The sequence below is a fragment of the Meriones unguiculatus genome, chromosome X (assembly GCF_030254825.1).
Source record: "Meriones unguiculatus strain TT.TT164.6M chromosome X, Bangor_MerUng_6.1, whole genome shotgun sequence".
Lineage (NCBI taxonomy): Eukaryota > Metazoa > Chordata > Mammalia > Rodentia > Muridae > Meriones > Meriones unguiculatus.
In genome coordinates, this window is record NC_083369.1 from 121,905,983 (window position 1) to 121,932,263 (window position 26,281).

Sequence of the window (26,281 nt, forward strand, 5' to 3'; positions counted from 1 at the left end):
ACAGCTCACAACAAATGTAACCTCAGAGATTTAACACAGTAAGTCATCAATAGAGTCCCTTAAATTGCCTTAATATAGCCCGTTTAGGCAGCTCCTAGCTTGTATGCCAAGTACCATAGAAATCCTCAGGCACGGCCATGCACAGATGCCTGGGAAGATAGTGGGCTGTCCTGGTATCTGATAGGAAGAGTAGGTTACTGAGAACCAACTTGTCTACCTGACTCTTGGCACTGTGGTCTCTTAGAGAAATTCAGGAGTGTTTCTGTCTAGGTCCTTGTTTATAAGACTTGGGCTATATAGTTCATGGGAAAGTCCCTGACTAAGCCATGTTTGTCACAGAGTCTTAGAATATTTGAGTGAATAGAGAACTTGGGAAGGGTACCTAGCCAACCACTGTACCCAGTTGGGAAGTTCTAGTCCAAGCTTCTTTCTGTTCCCTTGTATTATATAGTATTTGTTTCTCCTTACCTCCATTGAATCTACGGAATAAGCAACCAGTAGCTACAAATTAAATGAATCATTATACTAGATATGTATAACATCTTGTGTTATTAAAGGTTATATTAAAAAAATTCCTGATAGTCAAAAGTTTGAAGGTAAAATCAATGAACAATAATTACTATGGTTCTAAAAGGCTCTGCATTCCTATGACTGTTGCCTAAGTACAAAAAAATATCAGATTGAAATCCATGTTGGCTGACAGATAATAGAAGAGACATGAGTCTAATTTTGAAAAACCAGCTTGAGTATCTTGGATAAAAGGAAGGTACTGTGAAAGAAATGATCAAGACAGACTCAGAGGACTTCACAGTTGTGACAAAGGCTAGGCCTTGTGGAATTAAATCAGATATTCAAAGAATACAACCTAGGAAAGATGATTTGAATTTCAGTCTTCTCAGGCCGACCATTGGATACCCATCCTATGCATGATTTCATGTGGACTTGGCATTGGCTGAATGCATGAGTGCTGGGCTCTCTGAACTACCAGTAGCAGGTTGTATTGAGAAAACAAGTCGAGATTGGCATAATTTAAACTAACTCAGCTCCAAAATGGAAGATGGAGTTGGTAGGCTTGGAAATGAGAAACTTTAGAAGCCAGCTTGTTGAACTACTTCATCTCTGAAAGACAGTAGAGAGGAGATCATTGCCCAAGACCAAATGAGTCATTGGAAAAATTGGAACCAGAAACCAGGGCTCCTGATTCCTGGGCAAGAGCTCCTACATTCTTGTTTTATTTTGCTTTTCTTAAGGTCTTGATTTGGGTCTTAATATCAAAGTGAATTACTTTATTTTTACTTCACACACCAACCCTAAATAGTGTAAATACCAAAGGTAGGTGCCATAGTTTGAGATTCCTGGTTAAGATGAATCCCCCTCTGAAGTCATTTTCCTCAGTAATATAGGTACTTCTAAAGTTGCTCAGACTCCAGTGAAATAGCCTCCATCATCCAAGTTCATGGACTAGAGCCTAATTAAACTCAGTGGGTCACAGCAGATGGCATGAGAGTAAAAGTGCTCATAACTGGGGGGAAAAGACTCAACAAGAAAGGTAAGGTGATTAAAAGAGAGCCATGTTGAAATCTAATAAAAATGCATTGTACACATGTATGAGATATTTGCAAAGAAAAGGTGAATTCCTCTTCAGAATTTCAAAATCTAAGGTACTCCCACATTCCTGTTATTCCAGTGATGTGTGTACTGCTTTCGTTTGCATCTTTTGCTCTCCTCACTAACTTGACATTTTTGGGTAGCTGCTATCTTTTGAAGACTGATCCCATCTTCTTGATCTTGGCACAGTATCCAGGTCACAGGCTGGATAATCAGGACTCCTTTGTCTTCTAGGCCTGTTAGTTTTCCAAGATGGGGCTTGCTGAGGGCTAATGCCTTTAATCTCAGCAGGTCACCTGGTCCCCTCTTAGAGAAAACACTAACAGCCAATGAGAAAAGCTCTATTTAGATGTGGAACTGACCTATTATTGACAGGCCTGTTTTTCATAGCCTTTCAAAATGCAAGCACTTGGGGCATTTGGGGCAGCTGGAAAGAACCTTGACTGACACCCTTTGGGGGAGGGCTTTTAAGAGGAAGAGACCATAAATTTACAGTGTTCCTTCTAATCAGCAGTTTCTTCTACTACAAATGTTGACTTTGATGCCATTGGGTATGTTCTCCATACATAAAGAACACAATAAATAAAACCAGGAAAAATACTTTCACATATGGTATATTTCTAGAGAATTCTTATTTCAAGCAGATGGCCCACAAAATATTCCACAAGATTGCAGACTTGGCAGAAAGAAAGGAATTTGTTTGTTTGTTTGTTTTATCTACTGTTGTATCCTATAGCAATTCCTGGCACATATTGGATAATAAATATAGTTTGGAGGACTCTTCATGATTAAAGGATCTTTTTAAGGGATTTTATTTGAGAACCTTTCCAAAGGGAGAGTGTGTACATTTGTGTAAAATAAGCTTTAAAATTAATTCCTTTTCTTCTGATCAGTATATATCTTTCTCTCTTACTTTTTACCTTTCCCCCATGGCCTTTGGTCACCTGTAATGACTGCCTACCCTTTTGATTGATGTACCTGTAACGTCGTCGTGGATCATCATTGAATGCTGCATCTCTGCTGTCTGGACATCAGGTAAGACAATGAGCTTTTAAAAATTTTCTCAGTGCAATCACTGGGAAATGCTAACAAGTAGAAGGGAAGTTTACCTAGAAATAAAAATGTGATGCTCTCAAGAGATAATAGCTCCCTGATTGAAGTTAAATTTATCCCAGCCCTGATACAAATCAATAAATCAATGGAAATACACCATTTGAGAATTTCCATTAAGAAAGTATAGTAACAATTAAGGCTTTAAAACCTACTGTGTATTTCACTTTGAAATTTCCTGAACCTAAAAAAAAAATCAGCACATAGTTTCATATTCTCATTTTAAAAATGTTCTTTTCTTGCTGTATTTGTTAGGGCTTTTTGTTTTCTTGTATTTTCATCCAAAGTTGTACTTTCTTTTGTTCACCAGGCCAAGTATGTTACAAGGGCTTCTAGGCATTTTTTGGTGTATACATGTTTTATGTCATGAGACAGATTAGCATGTTCTAAATTTATTTTCTTGTGGCTGGAGTGAGACAAAATACATTGGAGTTTAAATATCAAGTTAATTCATGGGGTTATCTTGTTTGAAAAGATTTACTGTCAGAATGCACCAAGCATAGCATGTTAGTTTCTTAAACCACTTGTTTCCCCAGCAGTCTTAACAGTTGAGAAGCAGGGAAGTGAGGTATAACCACAACAAGGACTCAAGACTTTTAAGTCAGGTACTCTTTCCCAAGTGGTGATGCAAGCAAGACTGTGCTACTGGCTATGCTGTTAAAAGACATTCTTAACCTGCCCCAGAATCCTGCACATATTTTTGATGCCAGAGACATTTCTCCCATAACAATTTGCAGGCCCATCTAACCTATTTTTGTGTGCACAAAAAAGTATACAGAATTGTTATGGCATAATTAAAATGAGAAAGCTCACTGAGTCTCAAATTAACCTGGGCACAACTTCAGAGACGCTGCTCATATGAGAAGTTAACTAAGATGGTGCAATAGTCAAGGACCTTGTGATCAAGCCAAATGACACACACACACACACACACACACACACACACTCACCTAAATACAAAAATGAATGCAAAAAAACAAAACTAAAAGAAGATCACATTGTAGAGTTAATGTTTGTTACTCCTAAGACCTATGTTATGGGAATGATCTAAACAAGTTTTATAAATGGAGAGATTTTGTTTATTTACTTTGATGGATGTTTTGTGTTTGGGTGGCAGTCACTACAATAATGAGTTCTCTCTCTCTTTGCCTCTGTATGTGAGTGTGTGTGTGCTTGCATGCTTTGCGTTCTCATCCCATTGGAAAGCAGAAGCAAAGCTTAAACGTTCTTTTTTTCTCTTTTGTGCACATACTTTCCCAATGATGTGAAAAAAATCTCTCCCCAGTCTTTTCAATGAGGCATTTCCATTTCATCCATGCTACAGGGTTAGACTTGGTCTGGGTTTGGGTTTCTTGGCTTTTGTCTTTGTTTGCCCCTGTCCCCCCCCGCCCCGAGAAAGAGAATAAAGTTAGTATGAGTGGTAGATACACCATCCCCTGCCCACAGCAATCCAAAGGGTTGATTCTCAATGTTGCACTGCTCCTTTTAGCCTTGTGATTTGGAATTTCCCCACTTACTATAGATAATAGGGAACAAAATGGGAAAGCTACCCATGAACTATTTCCTTACAGTTTGGGAAACTGTAAAAATATGATATCCAAGCAAAATGGACTTCTTTAAAAAAATAACTTTAACTCTTCTCTTGGCAAGCTCTTGCTACTGGTTTTACTGTTCCTTTAACAGGTGGAGGATTTTTCAGATTCTAGATGCAGCAAGGTAAGTAACAATGTATTTTTAGTTTAACAGAGCCTGAAAAAGCCCCAAAATAAATAGACTCTGTAATAGCCTGCCAGCTTAATTGTAAAACAAAATAGTTAATTTTTTTCTCATAGATACTTGACTTGTTTTAGTTGCAAGCAGCATGTAGTCTCGGGTCTAATGGCAGATCTCATTTGGAAGTGAGATGAAGGTTTAGCTTGTCCCACTCCAGAGAGTTAGATGAAACTGGATGACACAGTAGAGTGTGGGGTAAGAGGATTTCTAGCATCAACAAAGTTTTTAGAGGACTTCAGGCATGCTTGTCTGTTCCTAGGGTGGATGGTGCTTTACAAAACAATTGGAACAACATTTCCTTAACAGGAAATGCAGATATGGGGAATTGCAAGGTAGAGTAACCCATAAGCAGTAGGCCTTTGTCACTTGAAAGCTGCTGGAAAACAAATCTAACCAAACAGAAGAAAGCTCCTTTCTGTGGGGAAGAAGGAGCATTGAAAATGCTCCAGGAAAGCAACCACTGTTGCCATGGCTATATTGTATTGTCACCAGTACTAAAGAGCCTCATGAGAATGGAAAGCCATTTTTAACGACATGCTCTATTTTCTTAGTGTATTTTCTTCTAAAGCTGTGATGTTCACCAGTTTTGTGTTTGACTTATTGTAGGTTTATTTGGCTCAAAAATATTTACCAGTGCTTCTGTTTTTTCTTCCTACCTACCTATATCTTGTCCTCACTAAATAAATAAAAGAGTGGGAAGGTGATGAGTTTGGCATTCCTCCACTAGGGCAAGCTCCTGTAAAAATAGATTAGATGGGCCCTCCGTAAGATGCCCAATTTAGTTTTCAGGATCTGGAATGCCATATTCATTTTAGGCTCTTGTGGGCTATCTGACAAGTGAGAACAGTCTCTGTTTAATGTTATAGTCCTTTGGTAATGAGTTGAGATAAAAGGTATAGACAGACACCAAGGCTTCATCCCACATTACTATGGGAGGGCATTTTAAAGATCATAGATTGGATACATGTTTTCACTGCTAGAATATTACACGCTGTTACTTTCTAGAGCAGTGACTTTGGGCATGTCCCATTTCCACTATTATTTACTTATGTGTGAATAAAGTTAGGTGGACGATTATTATGAGAATGGTCAATAATGTAGGTAGTATCTTCCTTATAATTGCTTTCACAAAAGTGCCGGTAGTTTTTACTTACTTTCTGTTTTAAAAGTTACATGGTAGCACCATTCTGACATACTCTTACTGCTACTACACTGGAACAGAAGTTGCCAGAGCAACCTTATGCAGTATTAGGAAGAAAAGAGTGCAGGTGGTAAGATGGGAAAGAAACAGCTTTGGTAAATATTGATGGGGCCATTTTTTCAATTCTGGTGGACTGAATGAATGATTCATGAAAAACGTTTGTAGGGCTAGATTATTTTTCAACCACTGGTAAAATAATAAAGGAAAAATTCATTTGGTAATCCTCATTGTATATTCAGATTCATAAATGTACAGGATTATGATTATCTCTGCCTCACAGCTAACAATTTGCCTAATGTTTGCTATTATTTAGCTGTCTGAATGGATTTTTGTAATTCAGAGGAAGAAGGGAACAATCAGTGAAAGCCACCCATATGCCTAGTATTATTGCTATGCACATGCACAATTATAAGTGATACTAATTGCTTTAGGCCAGAACTACATTTGCTTTTCTATAGACAGCAAAACATTAATTACTAGAGTTTTTGTCACTCATTCCCCCACACTCTGTGTCATCTTTTTTCCTGATAACCAGTTGAATCTTGTAAGATCTTTGCTGGGTCATAGGCAAATTAGTTGGTTCCATTTTCAGTGTATCTTTGTTATACAGTTTCAAAGCTACTGTTTGAGTTAGCAAGCAATATCTTGGCCAACCATAGAATCATTTTTATATTATTTTTAAGGAATAAAAAGATGCTGACATGCCAACCAGTTCTGCTGCTTCACCATGCACAATTCTACTACACCCAATCCCTCATCTTTAACATTATTGTCACTAAGTCTGCATGTAAGGATTGTTGAAATTCGAGGCGAGAAAGAAGTCTTTTGAAAGCCTGCTGCCAAACTCCGCTCAGTTATCTGATGCTTTGGTTATTACTAATTTGGATCTTAAAAGCAACCACCTAATCAATGACCCCACACTTTAAAACAAATTCAAAACATTGGAAATAATTGGAGCAAGTGCATATGAATGATAACCAGTAGTTTTGCAGCCTAAGAAATTTAAATTTTTTTAAATAAAACCAAAAATAGAATCATTTAAATATGTCCTCATAAGATTTACCTAAATATAGCCTAAAAGTTGATGACATGAGTGTAAAAGGAGATACTTAATGCAAAGAACCCAATAGATACCAAGAGACACTTCGTCTGTATCAGCTCACTTCTCAAGCATAGCTATCTAACTAACATTAGTGTGGAGGTGTTAACTTCAGTGGCTGACAGCAGGAACTTTCAGTCTCAAATACAGCCCAGGCACCATCCTAGAACTACCAAGATTTGGCTCTATGACCTTGGTAATTTATTTAACCTTTGCTGGCTCTGGTTATGCAAAACACAGTCGCTTTTTAGAGCTATAATGGGAATGAAAGTGAATTCATGCATAGAAATCCTATACATTGATTCTGGCACACAGAGAGGAGGGTGCAACAGTGGTTATTAGCTTCATTGTCAGGGATACTTAGCACCAATCTTCTTCTTCATTGATGTGTAATCTTCTGGTGTTTTAAGATCCTCACCGGTGTGTCTTATGGACATCGCTGGGTGGCTGGTCCACCACAATCCATAGGGACCACATTGGGAAGATTGCTTTCCCTCAAAGTTACCTGTGATCAATTAGTCAGAATCTGATGGCTGCTTCTGGCTTCAGTCTTCTGGACATCTGCAGATTCTGGCACCTGAACATATCTTCTTTTGCTTAAAAATGGTCACCATTTATTCTTGGTGTGTTGGTGTGTTCACAATATTTATTAGGTTTTCTTTGTTGGTATCCCTGGTACACATACACACACACACAGGGAGGGAAAGAGACAGAGACAGAAACACAGAGACACAGAGAAGAGACTCATGCATGTGCATAACCATTCACTATGCACATCCATACGCACACATTTTACTCCCTTCTCACCCCTTTAAATGAAGCAGCCCCTGAGTTCCTGTCATTGATATGGATCTTCTCTTGCTGTGTTGGCTCCCCGGATAATTTCATCTCTTCACATACTTTCACCTTTAACCCCTACGTTAATGATTCCCAAACTGACTTCACCAATCCTTAATTCACTCTGGAGCTCTGGGCTAACTCCAATTTCCAAATGCCTGTTGAGAATCTCCAGGGCAGAATATCCTAGGAGGCTGAGAGTGTTGTCTGGCTTTCGTCATCCCCTTAGAAAAGCAGATGGAAGCTTCAGAAGCATTAAGAATTGAAAACAGGGAGCGAAGGTGGGATATTAGCCTAAGCAGAAGTAAAAGAGGTCTAAGTTAGCAAAGTGATGCAGACTGGGCTTTCAACTTTCATGACGGGCAAACTGAATCTCTGTTTTTATGAACTGGAGATGTCAATGCCAATTGGGTCTTTAAAAGTTGTGTGTTTCCTAGGGAAAAAGGAACAGCTTTCCTGATATAAATTGAATTCATTTTTAAGGTGCTGGATGATTGGCATGTTTGGAGAGAATGTTAATTAAAATCATCTTTCTTGGGAAACAAATGGTTTTTATTTCAGTGTTTTGTTACACAAATGTCAAAGGGAAGAATGACCATTAGGGAATTTTGAGAGTAACAGAGACATACTCATATGCTGGGTCAGGGTGTCTGAGATGGTATTTGTAAAAATAATTGTTGTGAGGCAAGGTGTTAAATCGTAGCCCAGGCTGGCCTGGAACACTCACTTATGTAGCCTGAAGCCAATCCAGAACTTGCAGCAATCCTTGTGGCTCAGTCTCCTGAATTCTGGGATTGTAGGCATGAACTATCATGATAAGCTGCAAAAAAAAAGGGGGTATAAAGATTTTTCCCATTCATTCTGTAAATATTTACTGAATAGGCCAGCATCTCTATAGAGAAATGAGGCTGTGAATATCAGGCCTATAAAGTCTCTGTCTGTAGATGCCTGATACATTTTCCTTTAGTTATTGCAGATACATTAAAACAATAACTTTACTGACAATCTTAATGACCAGAGGAACTTAAGGGAAATAAGACAGATCCGAGGTGGGGAAAGGATGTGCATAAATTCGAATTACAATTGATTGCTTCCTTTAAATTTAGTAAATATTGAGTTGCTTTGGGGTTTTACATTCCAACTGGGCTCATCAGTGTTTCAGGCGAGATAAATGATTGTGTCTAACCCTAAAATTTAATTAGAGCAAGGGGATAGACAAATCTTGGTTAATGTGTGTGCCTTCATTTAGAGACCTGGCTATAAACAAACTCTTCCCATGGAAACTACAGTCTCATTACTAATATCGTTAGCGGAGAACAATATCTCTTTTTTGGAAGGGTGGTTCTACTCTCCAGTCCCAGGACACTTCATGTCTTATGGGGTACATGAAGACCAGACTAGCTTCCAAATAGCCTGATATCCTTTCCCTTAAGGTTGTACCTCTTCTGTCTCCCTGGAGCTCTAAAATGGCTGTCGGGTTTGCAGGTCTTAATTCCAAGTGCTCTTGTTTTGGCTTTCCTTGTCACAGTCTACTTTATAGCCCTTCTCAGATGCCAAATTAAACTATTACAGCTTAGGGATGTCTTGTATATCCCAGAGCTCTGGCCTGTACCCCATTCCACCATGTTGTTCATGGTACCATAGAAACTCTCATATTAACATCATTTATAAATTCCTAGGGTTCTTATTTTCTTTCCCTTGAATGATTTGGAAACAGTGATGAATTACAGACAGTATTTTATTCTCACTGGATGCTAGGACTGTAGATACAAATTCTTGAATTTAGCTCTTAATATCTTTCGTCACAGATCTAACCAACCCAATCTAACTTCTTATATCTTTCTCAGATTTGCTCACTCAGCATATTAGTATCAAGGTCTTCACATGATCTGAGATAGGCAAGCTCACTCTCTGTCCCTATGTTTCTTAAGGAATACATTTTGAAGCATGTGTTAGAGGCAACTAAAGCTGAAGTATGCGAACATGATAGTCCTAGAGAGTGGTCAGTGCCACGAAGGAAACTGAAACTGCATAGAGAATTATCAGATGGGTGGGAAGTGGTCAGGGAGATGAAATTTGCTCTTTGCTTTGTTACTTTTGTGGACTTTACATTTTGGACCCTTTCATTTCCTTTGCCCCATGCTTTCCTGGCTTCAGTACTAATTCTCATTTCCTATTTCTACCCAGCCTGTCATTAGCAACATAGCATATCCCCTTAGCTCTCAAGTACAGTGAAGCACAGTCCCTTGTCACATGTCTGCTTCACACCTTTCTTGTCCTTTTCATCATTAGAATTTACCCATATCCCTTCTTTGCCTATTATAGAATATGAATGATCCTTCCAGTCTCAGGGATACTTCTGATCACTTTGAGTATTTGTGTTACTCAAGGCATACTGCCTGTTAAAAGAAAGACATAAGCATTAAGCTGAAGCATTTGATTTTTCCCATTGGTGTTTGTATCAGGATCTTGCTATGTAGCCCAGGCTGCCTTCTTGAACTTAAGGATTCCCCACCCTTCACCTTCCTAAGGGCTGAGATTGCAAACATATACTGCCATGCCTAGCCTTGGCTTTTTTCTATTTCAGTAGTGGGGAGAGTCCCAGTTGGGCATTAGAAAACCTGAACTGTGACTTTAACTATCACAACTTTAGGCATACTGTATCTTCCCTACTGGCTCATTTCTTTATCCATAAAACCAACTTTCATGACCCCAAAGGGTCCTTATAGCTATAAAGTGTTTTCAGAGAGATAAGGCAAATCTCTTTCCAACATTCTGTTTACTTTTGTAAAGTAGATATGCAGGGACTAATTTCCTAGTGTATCAGAACTTTTTAGATTAAACATACATTTTCTGGCAAAAGCCAGCTTTACAATTCTTGTAAATGTCGCAGGAAGTTAAAGCACTGCTTCTGGTTGTAACCTCTCTCAGCTACGGTGACAATTCAGTGCTGCAAATGCAAATGTCAACTTCTTTACAATGTGAGTATCTGAAAAACCATTATCTTTCTAGCTTGCCTATGGGGAATCTTCTAAAAGAATCAAACACCACAGAAAAAAAGGAAGGCTTTGAAAGTGAACTCCAAAGTGATATAGTATAGGTGTTGCTGACCAGCAACTTAGGTGCCAAGAAAGACATGTTTACCTTAGAAGGCCTCTCAGTATTTATGTAGCAGTCTTCATGTCACTTCCCTCAGCACTCACTCCAAGTCCAGTTAGGTCCTGAGGTAAGAATTAAAAATCTTGCCTTCTGACTTCCCTGACGCCTCACAACAATAACTCATCTGTGTGCATGCAATTAATTAATTAGATTCTGGAAGGAAAACCAGCTCAAGTGAATCTTGTCTCGTAGCTTGACATGTAGTTAACTATATCTGCTTGTTTCATTGTCTTTGGTGTTTATCTACTTCTCTGTCTCTCTGTCTCTGTCTCTGTCTGTGTGTGTGTGTGTGTTTGTGTAGCACAGTAGATACTGTGCATATGTAAAATGGAGAAGAAGTTAGAAATTACTACATAATTTTGTTTTGTTTCTGGATTTAAAGTATTTCCTATTTTATAAAGGGCCCTTCTCCACAATCTTAAAATTGCTCCTAGTCCCCCTACCCCACCGTCGGAAAAACAAAACAAAACATAGCACCGTGGGCTTTCTGTTTCATTTCTTTTATTGGCTCACTGTCCACTGGGTTATGTTCTTTTCTCGACAGCCCAGCCTTGCATCATCAACTAGACACTGAGATTGTGAAAGGACTTCTTCAAGGCCTTGTATGGTTTGAAACCCTGTATGACTTTTCTAGTTCAGATTGTGTGGATGCTAAATACCATTTGTAAAGGGCAGTTAGTGGCACTTTGTTCTTTCTTCACAGGACTTCTCTAATTTCCAACTCCCTATCTGCTACCCACAGGGCACAGTTTACCTTCTCTTTTCTAGAAGCTCTTGTTCATTTGTTGGGAGACCAAAAAGAAGATTGTTCTACACGCACAGCTGTAGAATGTCACTCATATTAAAGTGACAAAAATGTGTCTTTAAATGGCCTTTCCTGATAGTTTTAATATTAAAATGAAAAGGCATATGGGTCTATATGAGGAGATTATGCATAGTCTGTCTCCTGTTTTTCTCTTATGAATTGATTTGACAGTGTCATAGATGATGTAAGGAAAGGAATGAAAAGTACAGGGAAGAAATGAAGATTGTAGATTCCTCTAGGTGGGAGCCATTTTCTGACTCACACACCTTTTAAACAATACCCTGCTTCTGAATCTGTGCAAGAGAATGTGGTCCCTGTGATGTACTTTTGATTTGATAACCTCTTAGAAATAATGGAAATTAGCTTCTGGTTGCATAAGCATAGAAGGCTTGAGGAATTCACAAAGGATGAAATAAACAGAGCATCTCAGAAACAATTAGATACAATTGGAAAGATGCTGGGATCTTATAAGAAATAAGATAGAGGTAAAGGATTTGGGGAGTTTAAGACTCTGAAAACCACAGGATGTATTACTGAAGAGCCATGTAATTCATTACTCCCCACTCATGGAATGCCATGCAAAGCCATGCACCAGGAGAGGTAAGCCTCATTTACTCCTTTCTATATGAGCCGCTTCAGTGTCTCCTTTACGGTGTTCATCAAGTATTTGTAAGTAAAATAATACTCTTGGAGCTGATTTTAAATTCCGCCCATGTAAACTATGATTTACTTTGAATACCTTAATTGCATTTGCAATTGAAGTGTACAATGAAAGCTGGATGACTCAGGCATGGTTCTGCTTCTCAGCCTTTGAGACTGAAGAGAAGCAGATGATAGCTTTTTGTAGATGTAGCGAAACCAAGTAGGATTATACAGCTTGGTGCTTACTCAGTACAGTGGCTGCGGATTATGTATTTTTAGTGCCATACACACTAGACAAACTAGTGATACGCACCCACATATGTTTTAAGATTTATTTTTATTCTTATGTTGCCCCCCCCCAGTGTGTGTGTGTGTGTGTGTGTGTGTGTGTGTGTGTGTGTGTGTGTGTGTTCCATTTGTGTGCAGGTGCCTGCAGTGGACAGAGAGGGGTACTGTATTCTCTTGAGCTGGAGTTACAGGCTTGTGAGCCGCATGGCTTGGATGCTGGAAATTGAACTCCCACCACTGCACTCTTAACGACTGATCCATCTCTCCTGTCTCTATTTCCATATTTTCAAATGCAATAGACTAACTCAAGCAGTATTGTCCCTTAGTAATCTTGTATATGTCTATAGCTGTCAACCACAGTTTCCGTTCTTCTCAGTCTTTCTGCCTCTGGCCAACTCTTGTCATTATTTACAAATGCACTTGAATTGTTATGTTGATATGTAAAATCAAACAGAGATGTTTCAAACCATGTGGTACAGCTGTTAACACATACAATTTTATTATTACAACTTTGAAGTTAATCTTTTTATTTCACTAGATATAATAAAGTAAAATCTCGTTTATGCTGTTTTATATTAAGTAAAAGGATGTTGATATAGCCCTTTGAAAAAGTTTTATCATGTTGGAGAAAAGACCATGATAAGCCAGGCTAATGAGATATGAATGTTAAGAAAACCCAAGTCCACTGAGTTCTCTTTTCTAGGTACTGCCAATGGTCTCTACCACTTTATTTTAGTGATTACATTTTTGTTATAGCACCACCCTCCAAAAAATGTAGCTAGAAAAGCTAGTTTGAGAAAATAGGAAGAAAGAAACAATGGAAATTTAATTATATCTTAGTATGACTTTCACTCCTTGATTTTAGAAGCACTGACCTGACCAACAAGTGTTTCCTTGAGCAGCAGCTTCCCGTGCCAAGAACTGTGTCAGGCACTGAGGGGACAGAGGTCAATTACAGAGAAATAATGCTGTTCTTTAACTTATAGTTGAACTGGTAAAAAGAAAAAAAGCAATAGTATAGTAGACACTAATTTGTGTCTGTTAATACAAAAGTACATCCTTCATTCCTCAGGAATCTGCATTAGTCTGAAGTTGAGTCAGAAGTTACTAGAGAACCATTTAATGATTTTCTGTAGTTAGCGCTGGAATAGTTATGTCTTCTTATTTGCCTCACATTTAGATTGCTCTGCAGTCTTGGAACAATTCACATACATACACAGTTATATACATTTGCCACTTTTTGAAGGCAGTGAGAAAAATAATCCAGCTGTTACAGGGAGTGCAATTTCTTTGCAGACTACACTAGAACTGTTTTATTTGACCAATTGTTTTGAGGAGCTAGCCATAACTTTCTTTCTTTCTTTTCCTTCCTATTTTCTCTTAGAAGCACTAGGTCTATTGTTGAGACAATAGAAGAGATTCATTGTCTGTTAGCCATAAGATTCTTAGGAGGCACTGAACAGAATGAAGGTAGCCTTGTCTTCTGGGAGCTTCTAATTTAAAGTAGACAACACACTGGAAAGGATACGTATCACAGCCGATACTCTCATTTCCCCTCTCATATAAATCCGAAGAAAACAGGAAGTAGAGGGTCCTATTCTAGAGGAATGGCAAGGTCTTCTACTGAGTGCTCTCTCTCTTTCGGTGATTCTTCAAGTTAATTATAATGTACAGTATATTATTGTGTCACTGAGTTGCATTGGAAGTTATAGATTAAATTAAAATTGGATCCGTGATTTGCCATTGTAAAATATATTCAGCATTTCAATACTCTAAGGTCAGGGTTAACCAGAGAGTAGAGGAAGAATGGCAAGGTCTTCTACAAGGTATCATAAAAATTACATTAAGAAACTATCCCCTGAGGTATTTTCTAATAATCCCAGAGGAGAAAGCAACATCTGTGGAGTAATAAAAGGTGCCTATTGCAACATTATTAGCAAAAAGAAATTCGAGCAAAACAGGACCAAGGCTTGAGGGTGAGGCAGTGCAGTACAATAATGATGTTTTACTAAGTTTTCACATCATAAGGATGTGAGCACTTCTGAGCAGCCTCCTGTGCCATGCTAAAAAGTGCAAACATGAAAAGGAGTATAGAAATGAAGATTAAGAGGGTTAGACAGAAATACCAAGAGGCTGGAGAAACACATGCACAAAGGCCAAGAATTGAAAACCAGCCAAACTACATTACAGTCTGACTCTTGTCCTTAAATTTAGAAAGTCCTTTTAGCACTTCTCTCCAAGCCTGAGTTTCTCTATCTATAAAATGAGGGGATATGCTAGAAGATGACAACAAAATCTACAGATCCTCTACTACTTCTTGTGAGTGCTACATAAAAAGAATTAGTAGCAAGAAAATACACAGGGCAGCTTTGCAGACAAACTGCACAAGTTAGTTCGATAAAAAAAAAAAAAGGACAAGACCAATACCAGTGAATTTTAAAGTGCTCCAACTAGAACCACAAAACCATCTCCACTTTTTGTATTGCCATAGTCAATTGAATAGTTGGCCGATTTACACTGTCAGGCACCTGCCATAGTTCCCAGGGACCAGTAGTGAGGCCTTATAGCTGACTTGGTTGCTTCTCCTTCCTCCAGAGGCTTTGAAGCATGGGTGAGTGAACATGTGCAAATGATCTGGGATGCCCAAGTGAGAGAAGGAAGAAATCACATGTCAAGCTTTGTACATAGGATCATTTTCCTGTATTCTGTCCTCCCTCCCAGACCCCCGTAGAGCTCTCCTTTCAAGAGGAAGACATAAAGGACCTGCTCTTTGAACACTTGAAAGTGTCTTTCTAGCTACCTGCCTTTAAAGCTCTATGGATAATTTAAAGCAGATTGTTTTTTCCAGCTTTCATAGTCAGTTTAGCACTTTTTAACTTGTGTGAATCTCATTTACAGAGTCACAGAACTGATGACAATAATTAGTGCAAGCTGCTGTTCCAGCAAGAGAATCACTTTAGTAAGAAGCTAATGATTTACTCAATAGGTGAGGCAAAAGGATAGGGCTTTTCACATCAGTTTTGTTTGGTTGGTTTTTGGAGACAGGGTTTCTCTGTGTAACAGAGCCCTGGCTGTCTTGGACTTGCTTTGTAGACCAGGCTGGCCTCAAACTCACAGAGACCCACCTGCCTCAGTCTCCCAAGTACTGTCATTAAAGGCATGCATCACCACTGGCCAGCCAAATCAGTTTTTAGTGCCTGGTTTATTTTGCCTTAATTTGGCATTGCAAGAAATAAAACACTATGATTTTCTTGCTTTGATTGTTACAGTTTACCATATCTCACCCAAAATATTGTACCATGAATACCCAAACAGTTTCATCCGAGGGCATATGACTGATAGTAGGTCAGCCTCTACAAGAGGCAGTTATATAACTACACTGAAAAAACCTCATCCAGTAGTTCCTGCTTTCTTCTCTTAGTTCTCCCTCTCCATGATTTCCTCTGTATATATTTTCTTTAGTATTTCCATTTCTATCTTTTGATCTTGAACTGTTTTGTTGATTACCTTCACCTGTCTGATTGTATTTTTCTGCTTTTCCTTAAATTTCTTCACCGTTTGTTTGAACTTCCCTCTATTTCTTTTATTTCTTTCAGTTATTTAATTATTTCTTCTCTAAAGGCCACAAACTGTTTGGCTGCATCTTCCTGTATTTCTTTATGGATGGCAATAATCTGTTTGACTTTATCTTCCTCTATTTATATATACATTTTATTTGTTTCCTCTATTATCCTCTTTGTAATCATAGATGTAAGGTCATCTTCTTGAATTTCACTTATGTTAGGGTGTTCAGGGCTACTTGCCCCTGGATTACTGGGTTCTGGAGATGCCATATTGCTTTGGCTTTTTTTGATTGTGCTTTTAGGCTGGCCTCTCCCCATCTGGCTGTCTCAGATGTTGGCTGTTAGTTTCTAGTGCCTGCTGGAATCCTGGAATTGGGGGAATCCCCTTGGCAGGCAGATGGTTTTTCCTGAAGGAGGCCTTCTCAGCTTTTTTGGGTATGGTCTCACCGAATGGTCATTGCTTCTCAGGGAATTGCCACAGCTCACCTCAGGTGTATGATTCTGTGTGCTAACTGTGGTCGTTGGTAGTCAGGGAGGCTCTCCTCTCACCAGGAGAAGTCCTGGAGACAGCTGTCCTGCCACTGGGTTTCTTTCTCTGAATTTAGTGAGCTGTTGCTCCTGATACTCTGTGTTTGCTGGGCACAGTGGGGTTTCATCTCAGCTGGGAAACACAATCGCTGGTGTTTTAGGACCCACAGTCTTGTCTTTTGGTCGGTCGCTGTGCAGTCACTGCTGTACTGCTCATCAGACACAGTATGCGCTTGGTGCTGCCATCTTTGATCCCCCTAACATTCCTCCATTTAGACACTCGAAGTGTTATTTAAATTCACAAAGCTAACTTTAATATCGAGCAAAGCTCTTAATGACTTTAAGCTAAGGTATTTAACAGGTGATTCAGACAGTTAATGCTCACTATAGAAAAATACAAGTAATGTGAGGTCCCCATAATTTCATTCAGTTTACCCTTTTCTTCATCTCCTTTCTTTTATTTAACACCATACGCAGGAATGGTAGTCTTATGTTGCTTCTTCCTTTAGGTGCTGCCTTCTGCAATCTTTTCCTAGCCACCAGCAGCATAAGAAGCTGGCTTCTTTGTATCTATTTATTCTAGAACCTATTAAGCTCAGTGGTAATTCCTGCTTTCCTTTGCTGTCCAAGTATTGTGTAAAGGTCACTTCTGCAATGTGGGAACCTAAGCCAATTTCTGGGAAGTCTTGGCAGGACTCTGTACCCATGCCCAACATAGTTCTTAAAGCAGCTCTGTTTGTAACTGTCCAGTAATATATTTTAAGTTCTCTATTTCCTGAAACTAATTATAATATGTATCCTGTTATGTCATCTACAACCCAAAAATTCTGTCCCCCTTGACCCAGTGTCTACCATGTTTATCATGTGAGACCTTTACTTGAGTAGAAGGAAACATAGTATCACTAGTGTGACTGAAAACACATAGATGCTCTAATTGGAATATAGGAAGTTATTCATGCCATACAAAACAAGTTCTGTGCTATGAATCTTACATAAGTAAATACTTAACTAATATGTCAGTCAGACTCAGTCTACAAGCTTTCCAAGTACTTATTAAGCTAGGTATCATGAGAGAGGGGCACACATGAAGATGAAACATGATCCACAGACTTTTTGGAAAAGCCACCTACTTCCCAAGTATATAGAGATAAAAGTATAGATGGATATTATGCTTTTAATGTGATATAAATGGAGCCAGTTGGAGGAGAGTGATTGATGTTGCCTGAAGCTATAAAGAAGACTAGCAACAGAAGAAAGCAACTGCAGGTTTTCAAAGAAAAGTGAGATTTCGCCCTGAAAGAAGATTCGGAAGTGTGATTCACATAAAGAAAGCAGCTTTGTTAGTTCCCGGTGGCAAGAACAAGTATGGACAATCTCAGAAAACTGCGGGCACGATACTTAGAAGGTGTATAGGGCTGAGTTCTAACATAGAAAGAAAGCCTAACATGTAGACCTGATTTGGAAGGCAGTAATGAGCTACCTTATGGTGATGAAACAAAGAAGTTAAGTATCTGGGTTTATTGTCAATGATGGAAGATAACACTGGCTCTGCTGGTCATCACAGAAGGGGAGAAATGTCTCCTTTGGAACTTATTGCCCTATTCTGCTCATGACCAACCACACCGCCCACACAGAGGAAAGAAATGTTAGTGGGAATGGGTAGACAATGCTATCCCACATTTGGGTCTGAACTGCAATCCTATCACTCCTAATGGCTGCTTCACTCTGTAAGTGGGGAGGTGACGAAGGGTGTGTGTGTCAGAGGAGTCGGGTTAAAAACTCCTTGTTTCTAGGCAAAAGCCCTCAGTAGGAGACTTTGTAATCATGCCTAAAATTATTTCATTATTGAAACCTGTGTTTGATCTGTGATTAGGAACTAGATGAAGGAATCAAGCAATCAACCACTGAAATTGTAACCATAAATTGTTCTATAAACAACTGACTTCCTCTCTCTCCCCCACCCCAAGCAACAAACTTGAAAACAGATGCTTTTCCTGTTGTTCTTTTCCCTCATGGGTTTTAGCCAGGACTTTTGAGCCTTGCACAAGTCAGAGAGCAATGTCTTCCAGCTGCAGGGTCTCCATTTCCCTCACATCTGGATTACGTGTGTTCTACCTTGTTAGACTCAGGCAAGACACATAAGGAGTATGAGCTCGTTAAAAATATACAGCTGATTAAGATGTGTCCAGTGAAGTTGAAGAGGTTTACATGAACCAGAGTTCATTATGGAGAGTAAAGAGAAAAATCCTCTGAGATGTTTGCCTTTTGAATAAATTATTCTAAGTAGCTTTTGTCCCGAAGGGTTTTACTAACTACTCCAAAGGCACTCAAATGTCATTGTCCATAGAGATACATATTTCCCCAAGACAACTGTATGGCTTATCCACTTCTTGTCTGGAACATCAATGTACCCTTTGACATACCTAGTAAATAATCACACATTCTAAGTCAGGTTTAAAGTTCATGTTGCAGAGACTGTAATATTATCTCGGGAAGTAGTTGCAACCACAACCTATCTTGCTCCCATTATGCTTGGAATCAATCAAGTGAGATTGTCTTTGATGTTATAAGTTAGCACCTAGCAACAGCTCAAAACATTTAGACATTATAACATGGAAGGATTCTTTTTTTAATTAATTTATTTTTTATATTAATCACAGGTTATTTACTATGTATCCCAGCCGTAGCACCTGCCTCATTCCCTCCCAATCCCACCCTCCCTCCCTCATCTAATCCCTGCCCCTTTCCAAGTCCATTAATAGGGGAGGACCTCCTCCGCACATGGAAGGATTCTTAAGAATCTGCTTAAACCCTTCCATGTTACACAAGGGCAGATCCCACAGAAATCCATTTCTTCCCCTTTCCTCTTAGCTGCTCATGAGCTAAAGTAGCTGGATAATCACATTTACAATCCAGGTGTTTTGTCTCATCAGAGAAAGCCAGCCTGTCACCTGCCCCTTGGGAGTAACTCCAGTAAGCTAATAATAACATTTGCATGTTCATAAGTACACACTCTTGGTACTCAACATAGCACCACCATTAACTGTACCTAACAAATGTACAGATGTCACTTTAAGAATTAGTGTAGCTGTTGCCAGCCTTGGGATCCCTTTCTCTTAACTGGACTGCCTTGCTTAGCCACAATAGGTAAGATGCTCCTAGTCCTACTACAATTTGATATGCCAAGGAGGTTTGATATCAATGGGAGGCCTCCCTTTTCTGAGCTTTTACTAAAGATGAAGGGAGTAAGGGAGGATGGAAGTGAGGTAAGAGAGGGGGCCTGGGAGGAGAGGAGGAAAGGGAAATTGCGATCAGGATGTAAAATTAATCAATCCATCAACTGATTAATTAATTATTTAATTAATAAAAAGGGAGTTTCTTTAGCTGTTTTCACAATAGTGTGGTTCTGGGAAAAGAACTCAAGTCATCATACATGCTAGAAACGTGTTCTGTCACTGAGTTTTACCCAGGCCTTCACCATCGATTTCATCTTGAATATTCTACCTGTGTTGCCATAAGTAGTACTGGTGGCATTTTAAACATCATTGTATTCTAGCCATAGTGAAGTATGGATTCCCCCTTTGTAGAAAGAGAACTGAGGAAACTTTTATGTTCTTTCTTATTTCCTTAAAACTTAGCCAAGAAAAATTAACATAGTCTCCACGTAAGAATACTTCAGAATAAGAATAGATGTAAGGTATAATGAGCAGTTCTAGGAGACAAGTAAGTGGAAGATTCTAAGTCAGAAATAAATGCTGGTAATGGGTTTTCAGATAATCTCTTGAATTATTAAAACAAGGAAAAAAAGAAAACAAACCTCTACTTATTGAAAGACTGCTAGAAGAAGGAAGGAAAAGGAGGAGGTGAAGAAAGAAACTTCTCTATGAAGAACTAACAAAAGCAAAGTATCTCTACACCTCACCTTACTGCCGCCAAATTCATACTTGAATATAATGAACATATATATCACATAGCATTAGTTTTTTTTTTTTTCAAAGTGAGTGCCTGGAGAAATGGAAGACTTCTCACTTTCAGTTAGGCTGTTAATTTAGGGTTTTACATCACAGGTCAACACATTATGGCTCAGGACTTGTCTACTTCATTGTGTACTTTCTCCAACTGGAGATGCTGAAGATGAGCTCCAGGACCTCACACAAGACATGGCGCAGTGTCACTGGGTTACACACTCAGCCCCATTGCTGTGTTTTGTTTGGTTTTGTTATGATCTATGAGCTAAGAATAATTTGTGTACTTTCAAACGGGTAAATAATAAAAAACAACAACCCGAACACTATTTCATGACACTTGGAAATTATATACATGGCCTGCAAATTTGAGTGTCTGTAAATAACGTTCTGTTGGAGCACAGCCATGCATTAATTTGCATCGTGTCTGTGGGTGCTTTTGTACTACAGAAGCAGAGTCCTCAAATGTGAAAATATTTCCTATCTGGCCCTTTGTAGAAAATCTGTGTCAGCTTCAGCTTTCAATTGAAGTAGCTTCCTGATCTAAAGGATTAAAATTGTTCTCTCTAGAGTCCAGCTCTTAGCTATCAGGGCCACTGAGACAAACTGACACTCTGGGTCAGTGTAACTTAATTCAGTGGCTTGCTCTTTTTAACCACCATTCTTTTCCAGTAGAGTTAGAAACACACAATCATAGCTTACAGTCTAATTATAAATTATATTCAATAAAGATATGTCAAGTGTTTAAGTGTCCTAAAAGTATAATATTAGCTTTCTCTGTAATTCTCAATGACATTAGGGGAAATTTTGGTATTTGCCCTTCATAACAGTCTGCTTTGTAGAAGTAAGAGCAAGTAATTTGGGCTCTAAAGCCTGTTGGAGGGTGTATTTTTGAGTCAATTAGCTGTAGTTAAAGGCTGAATGATTAAATCAGCAATTTGACTTTAAAAAGAGCCATAGATTTTATTTTCTTAAGGCCTCTATTCCAACAACCTTGATATTGAGTAGGTTGTGGGTCAGGCTATTATATGTACCAATTTTGAGCTAACTATTCATTGTGCTGTCTCTCACCATAATACCTTATCAAAGCTGAGTTTCCCAGGGGCATTTTAGAAGTCGAGACAGGGATTTACATGATCATCTAAAGCTTCTCTCTGGGCCTCCTCACTTAGAATGAAGAAGGGTTGGTCCCGGCTTGGGAGAGACAGCAGGAGATAAATGAGGGGACTAAGACTCAGCCGTGGAAGGTTGGGAAGGGCTTGCTTTTTGCACATTGGGATGTTGAACCTGTGAGTCATTTCTCGTGCAGTCTAGAGACATAGTTTGCATTTATTAGCTGTCACTGAAGCCTATGCAACTCAGGCATTTTTCTGCTTTCTATTTCTTTACTGAGCACCTGTGTCAACTACAGCTTAGATCTAAGAGATATGAATGAATCCTATGCCTAGTGGAGATTTATTCTAGTAGCTAGAAGGGCCAAGACCCTTTCCGTTTTAGATTTTCATCACTGCCTCTTTGAACTAGAATGCTTTAATGAATACTAGACATTTGGAGACCATATTGTTTTCGTGTTTTTTCTTTAAACATCTCCCTTGCTGTTGGCCTTATGGAGTTTAGAATGGTCTCCCCCAATAGTTCTTTATCTGCTTGGCTTATCTTCTCTGATAAAATAAGGCAAATCACCTTAAATTTGTATTTCACAAGGGTCTGAAATCAGAACAGCTTTCTTCTGCTGACTCTGGTTGCTAGACTAAAGATTTATGTAAACAGCATTACAAGTGTTGCCTTGTGGTTTTAACACCCACACAACTTGCAGACAAGTTGCAGCATTCATTGTGTTTCCATGTCTGGCCACTGTTTTAAATTCCAAATGTTGCACCTGAATACTTAAGAAACTATCATTTATCTGATAACCTTGAATAATTTCTAGTCAGCCATTCTTTATCCCCAAAGGAATGTCACTTATGATGAAATTCATTCAGAGAAGTATCGATCTGCAGGTCATCAGACTCCATTGCTTCTATCCTCCCTCAAAATCAGAAGAATGTCTTTCATGAGGCCAGAACGTTCATACTGTCTCTAGGTACAACTGTTCATTCATCATTAATATAAGCAACCCTTGAAGGTAATGAGGCTGTTGGTTGTTGTTGTTTGTTTTGGTTGTTATTGTTTTGTAGTGCTGGGAATCAAACCTAGGGCTTTATTCATGCCAGTTAAGTGTTCCAATATTAAGCTACATGGTAAGTCTTCCCTTTACTTTTTCTCTCATTAAGTTGCCCATTCTGGTCTTGAACTCACTCTTCCCTCCCCCGACACCATTTGGTCCCCTTGTTCAAGTTCCTACTCCCCCACCATCCATAACTATCTATTGTATCACCCTTTCTTAGGGAGAGCTATCTGTTCCCCCTATTCTCTTACTCTATACCTAACCTCTGTGGTTTTACAGATTGAAGCTTGATTATCATTGACTTAATAACTAATATCTATCTGTAAGTGAACCATATTTTTCTTTCTGGGTCTAAGATACCTCGCTCGGGATGATTTGTTCCAGTTTCATCCATTTGCCTGTGGATTTCATTTTTTGAACAGCTGAGTGATATTCTATTGTGTAAATGTGCTACATGTTCTTTATTCATTCTTCAGTTTAGGGACATCTAAATAGTTTCCAATTTCTGGCTATGATGAATAGAGAAACCATGAACATGGTTGTGCTAGTGTCACTATGGAGCATCCTTTGGGTATGTGCCTAAGAGTGGTACAGCTGGATCTTGAAGTAGATCAATTCCCATCTTCTGAGGAACTGCCACATTGATTTCCATAGTATCTATACAAGTTTGCATTCCCACCAGCAGTAGATGAGTGTCCCCCTTACTTTACATTTTCACCATAATAAACTGTCACTTGAATTCACTATTTCAATTCTGGAATATCTTTAATGATAGGTAGTATACAACTTTGTATCAGTAGCACTTTACACCTAGAAGGTGCTAAGTTTATTTTTGTTGAAACAATAGTATATCAGCATTGTGAATTTGAACCATATGTCCTATATGGAAATGATGAGTATAAAACAAGAGGCATCACCACATTGTAACTGTAAAGCAATTCATGGAAATATACTCTGCCACTTCCAGTTCATGACCATCAGCCCAGCTGTCAGCACTGTGTTGTTTTAGTCCACATTTCATTTGTGTGAACTAAAACATACCAGTCAACTGGAAGACAGGTGTGATGGCTTCCAACAAGAACCCCAGTTTCTTACTTCTCAATATGGCCCTTGCCACATTCTGGATGAAATCAAGAGCTAATGTTATACAGCCATACATAGGTGCTATTTACAGAAGGCTAATTAATATCACTCACTCCTAATATCTCTTTTGACTCTATGGCTAAGCAGAGCCAAGCAAGTGACGTCAGAATGCCAGAGTGAATTATTGGGCTTGTGTCAAGCCAGGTAGGGATGAAAAATCACCTCTGTGGACCTAATCCAGGAGCAATCAAAGGGCCAAAGTTTTAATTAGTGAGGGTAGTGATTTGCTTTTGCATTCAGCCGCCTAACGTTCTGTATTAGTTTTTTAACGTCTGCATTATCCTGGTTATTGTCCAACACTGGTTAGGATGGTTAATGTGCTATTTAATAGCACTATACTTAATGGACCTTTGAAAGTAGTGACCTATGAATCCATTTCCTCACCTGTCAGCAGAACCATTTCCATTAGAAAAGTCAATGAAGTCATAGGCAGGGAAGGGCACATTTTAACATGCTACCTGGTTCTTTAATGTATAACTAGTAAGAAAATGCAAAAAAAAATTAATTTAACCTGGAATACAGATATTGGTATTCATTTCTAGTCAAGGCAGAATGATATCAACGTACTATAGTTAACAAAAGAATCCAACAAATTTATTTTTTGATACAGCAGAAATGATGGAAAGAAGTACTATTTTTTTTTCAGCATGTCTGACCTTTCCATGTTTCTGCATTGGTAGTACATTTGACAGTGATAGCATATTGTATGTCTCTGCACTGTTTTGAGATGTCTTTTGAAGGTAGATTGGAGTTTTGAAATTAGATTTTATCATAAGATAATTATGATGCTGTAATTGGATGATCAAGTTGGGTCCTATGGTTGAGGCTAAAAATGAAATGTCACTACATAGTCATGAATGGTTCTTCTCCTGTGTCTCATAACTGCCCCAAGTGATAATTACCAGGGAAGAACCCTGAAAATATGGCTACCATCAGTACCCCTGGTACCTTCATACAGCCTATTAAGGTGACACCTTTGAGAAGAGCAGCATGCATTGGACATTTTGTAGGTTCTGGTGGGTTGCTGGAGATCTGTTTCGAGACTCTATCACATTGCCTATATCAGCTCTTCATTTGCCTAACAACTCTGAGCATGAGTCTCTTTCCAACAACCTGGAATGAAGCTAACATCTTTCATAAGTATAAATTTACCCAAGTCTAATTAATGCTTCTTACTTACTAATGAGTTACTCCTTTTGACTCCAGAGACAGGCGGAGCCAAATACATGATGCCAGAATTCCCTAAGTGAAGTATTGAACTTGTGACAAACAGGGCAGGAATGAAAAATAGCCCCAGCATATTTGATCCAGGAGCAATTAAAGGGCTGGAGAATTAATTAATGTGAATTTTAATTTGTTAAAGTCTAGAAGACGGGACCTCTTTGTTTCCTCTGGAGGCCTTTTACAAGTCCTCTTTGATTACAGGTAAGTATGCTTCCAGAGAAAGATAACTTTCCTTACACTTTTCCTTGGCAACCTATGGATAAGAAAGAGAAAAGTGGGCTCTGAGACTGCAAAGTACATCAAATTGTTGAATTTGCAGTTTAGGCACTAAGCCACTACCTTGCCCTGAGGGATAGCTTTTTGGAGAATTGATAGGAGGCAGAGATGGAAAATTACAGATAATGGAAGCAGATGATGATAAGAGAATGAGAGCTATCATTGGATAAGAGAGTAATACCCCTGGAGCCCTGAAATAAGAGAGCTAGAAAGAGGACCAAAAGGAAATCAGAAGTGTGTTTTTCTGTAGCTTTCAACTGAGTCTCCCTGATCCCCTACCAGATGGACAGAGAAGGTATAGACATGGATTTAGGGGAAGGATCCATGCAGCTGAGCCTATGAAGGCATGCCCCACACCCACTAATACAAAATAGCCAAATGGACACTATTCTTCCTGTTGTCCAATATGTTTGTTTATGTTCCAATTTGTGCTTCTTCAAAGAAACTAGTGTTTTTCATTGTCTTCACTAGGATATGATTAGATGATCAAAAGATGTGCCACTATCACATTAACTTAGCTTAGTTGCCACTGCTATCTTTTTTTTTTTTTCTATCATATTCTTAGTAGTTAGCTGAAGTTTCCGGAATGAAAATAGATCCAATGAACTTCACTTTTTTTTTTAATTTCTCCTCTTTTTTAAAATTTTTTATTAATTACACTTTATTCACTTTGTATCCCCCCTGTAGCTCCCTCCCCCTCCTTTCCCTTCCTCCTCCTTCTCCAAGCATGCCCTTCCCCAAGTCCACTGATAGGGGAAGACTTCTTTTCCTTCCTTTTGATTCTAGTCTATTAGGTCTGAGCAGGAGTGGCAGCATTGTCTTCCTCTGTGGCCTGGTAAGGCTGCTCCCCCCTCAGGGGGAGGCGATCAAAGACCAGGCCAATCAGTTCATGT

General features: G+C 38.9%; 1 protein-coding gene across 5 annotated transcripts in view; it reads left to right on the forward strand.

The window, feature by feature from the left end:
• Window positions 1-26,281, forward strand: part of Hs6st2 (heparan sulfate 6-O-sulfotransferase 2) — a 285,624-nt gene that overhangs the window by 203,228 nt on the left and 56,115 nt on the right. For 2 of the 5 annotated variants that reach the window (XM_060375387.1, XM_060375391.1), the window contains exon 3: window positions 4,369-4,434. The exons of 2 other annotated variants lie outside the window; for them this stretch is intronic. In XM_060375387.1, coding sequence (XP_060231370.1) covers window positions 4,369-4,434 — 66 coding nt within the window. The remainder of the gene's footprint in view (window positions 1-4,368; window positions 4,435-26,281) is intronic. One more of the 5 variants, XM_060375388.1, reaches the window with a different exon arrangement.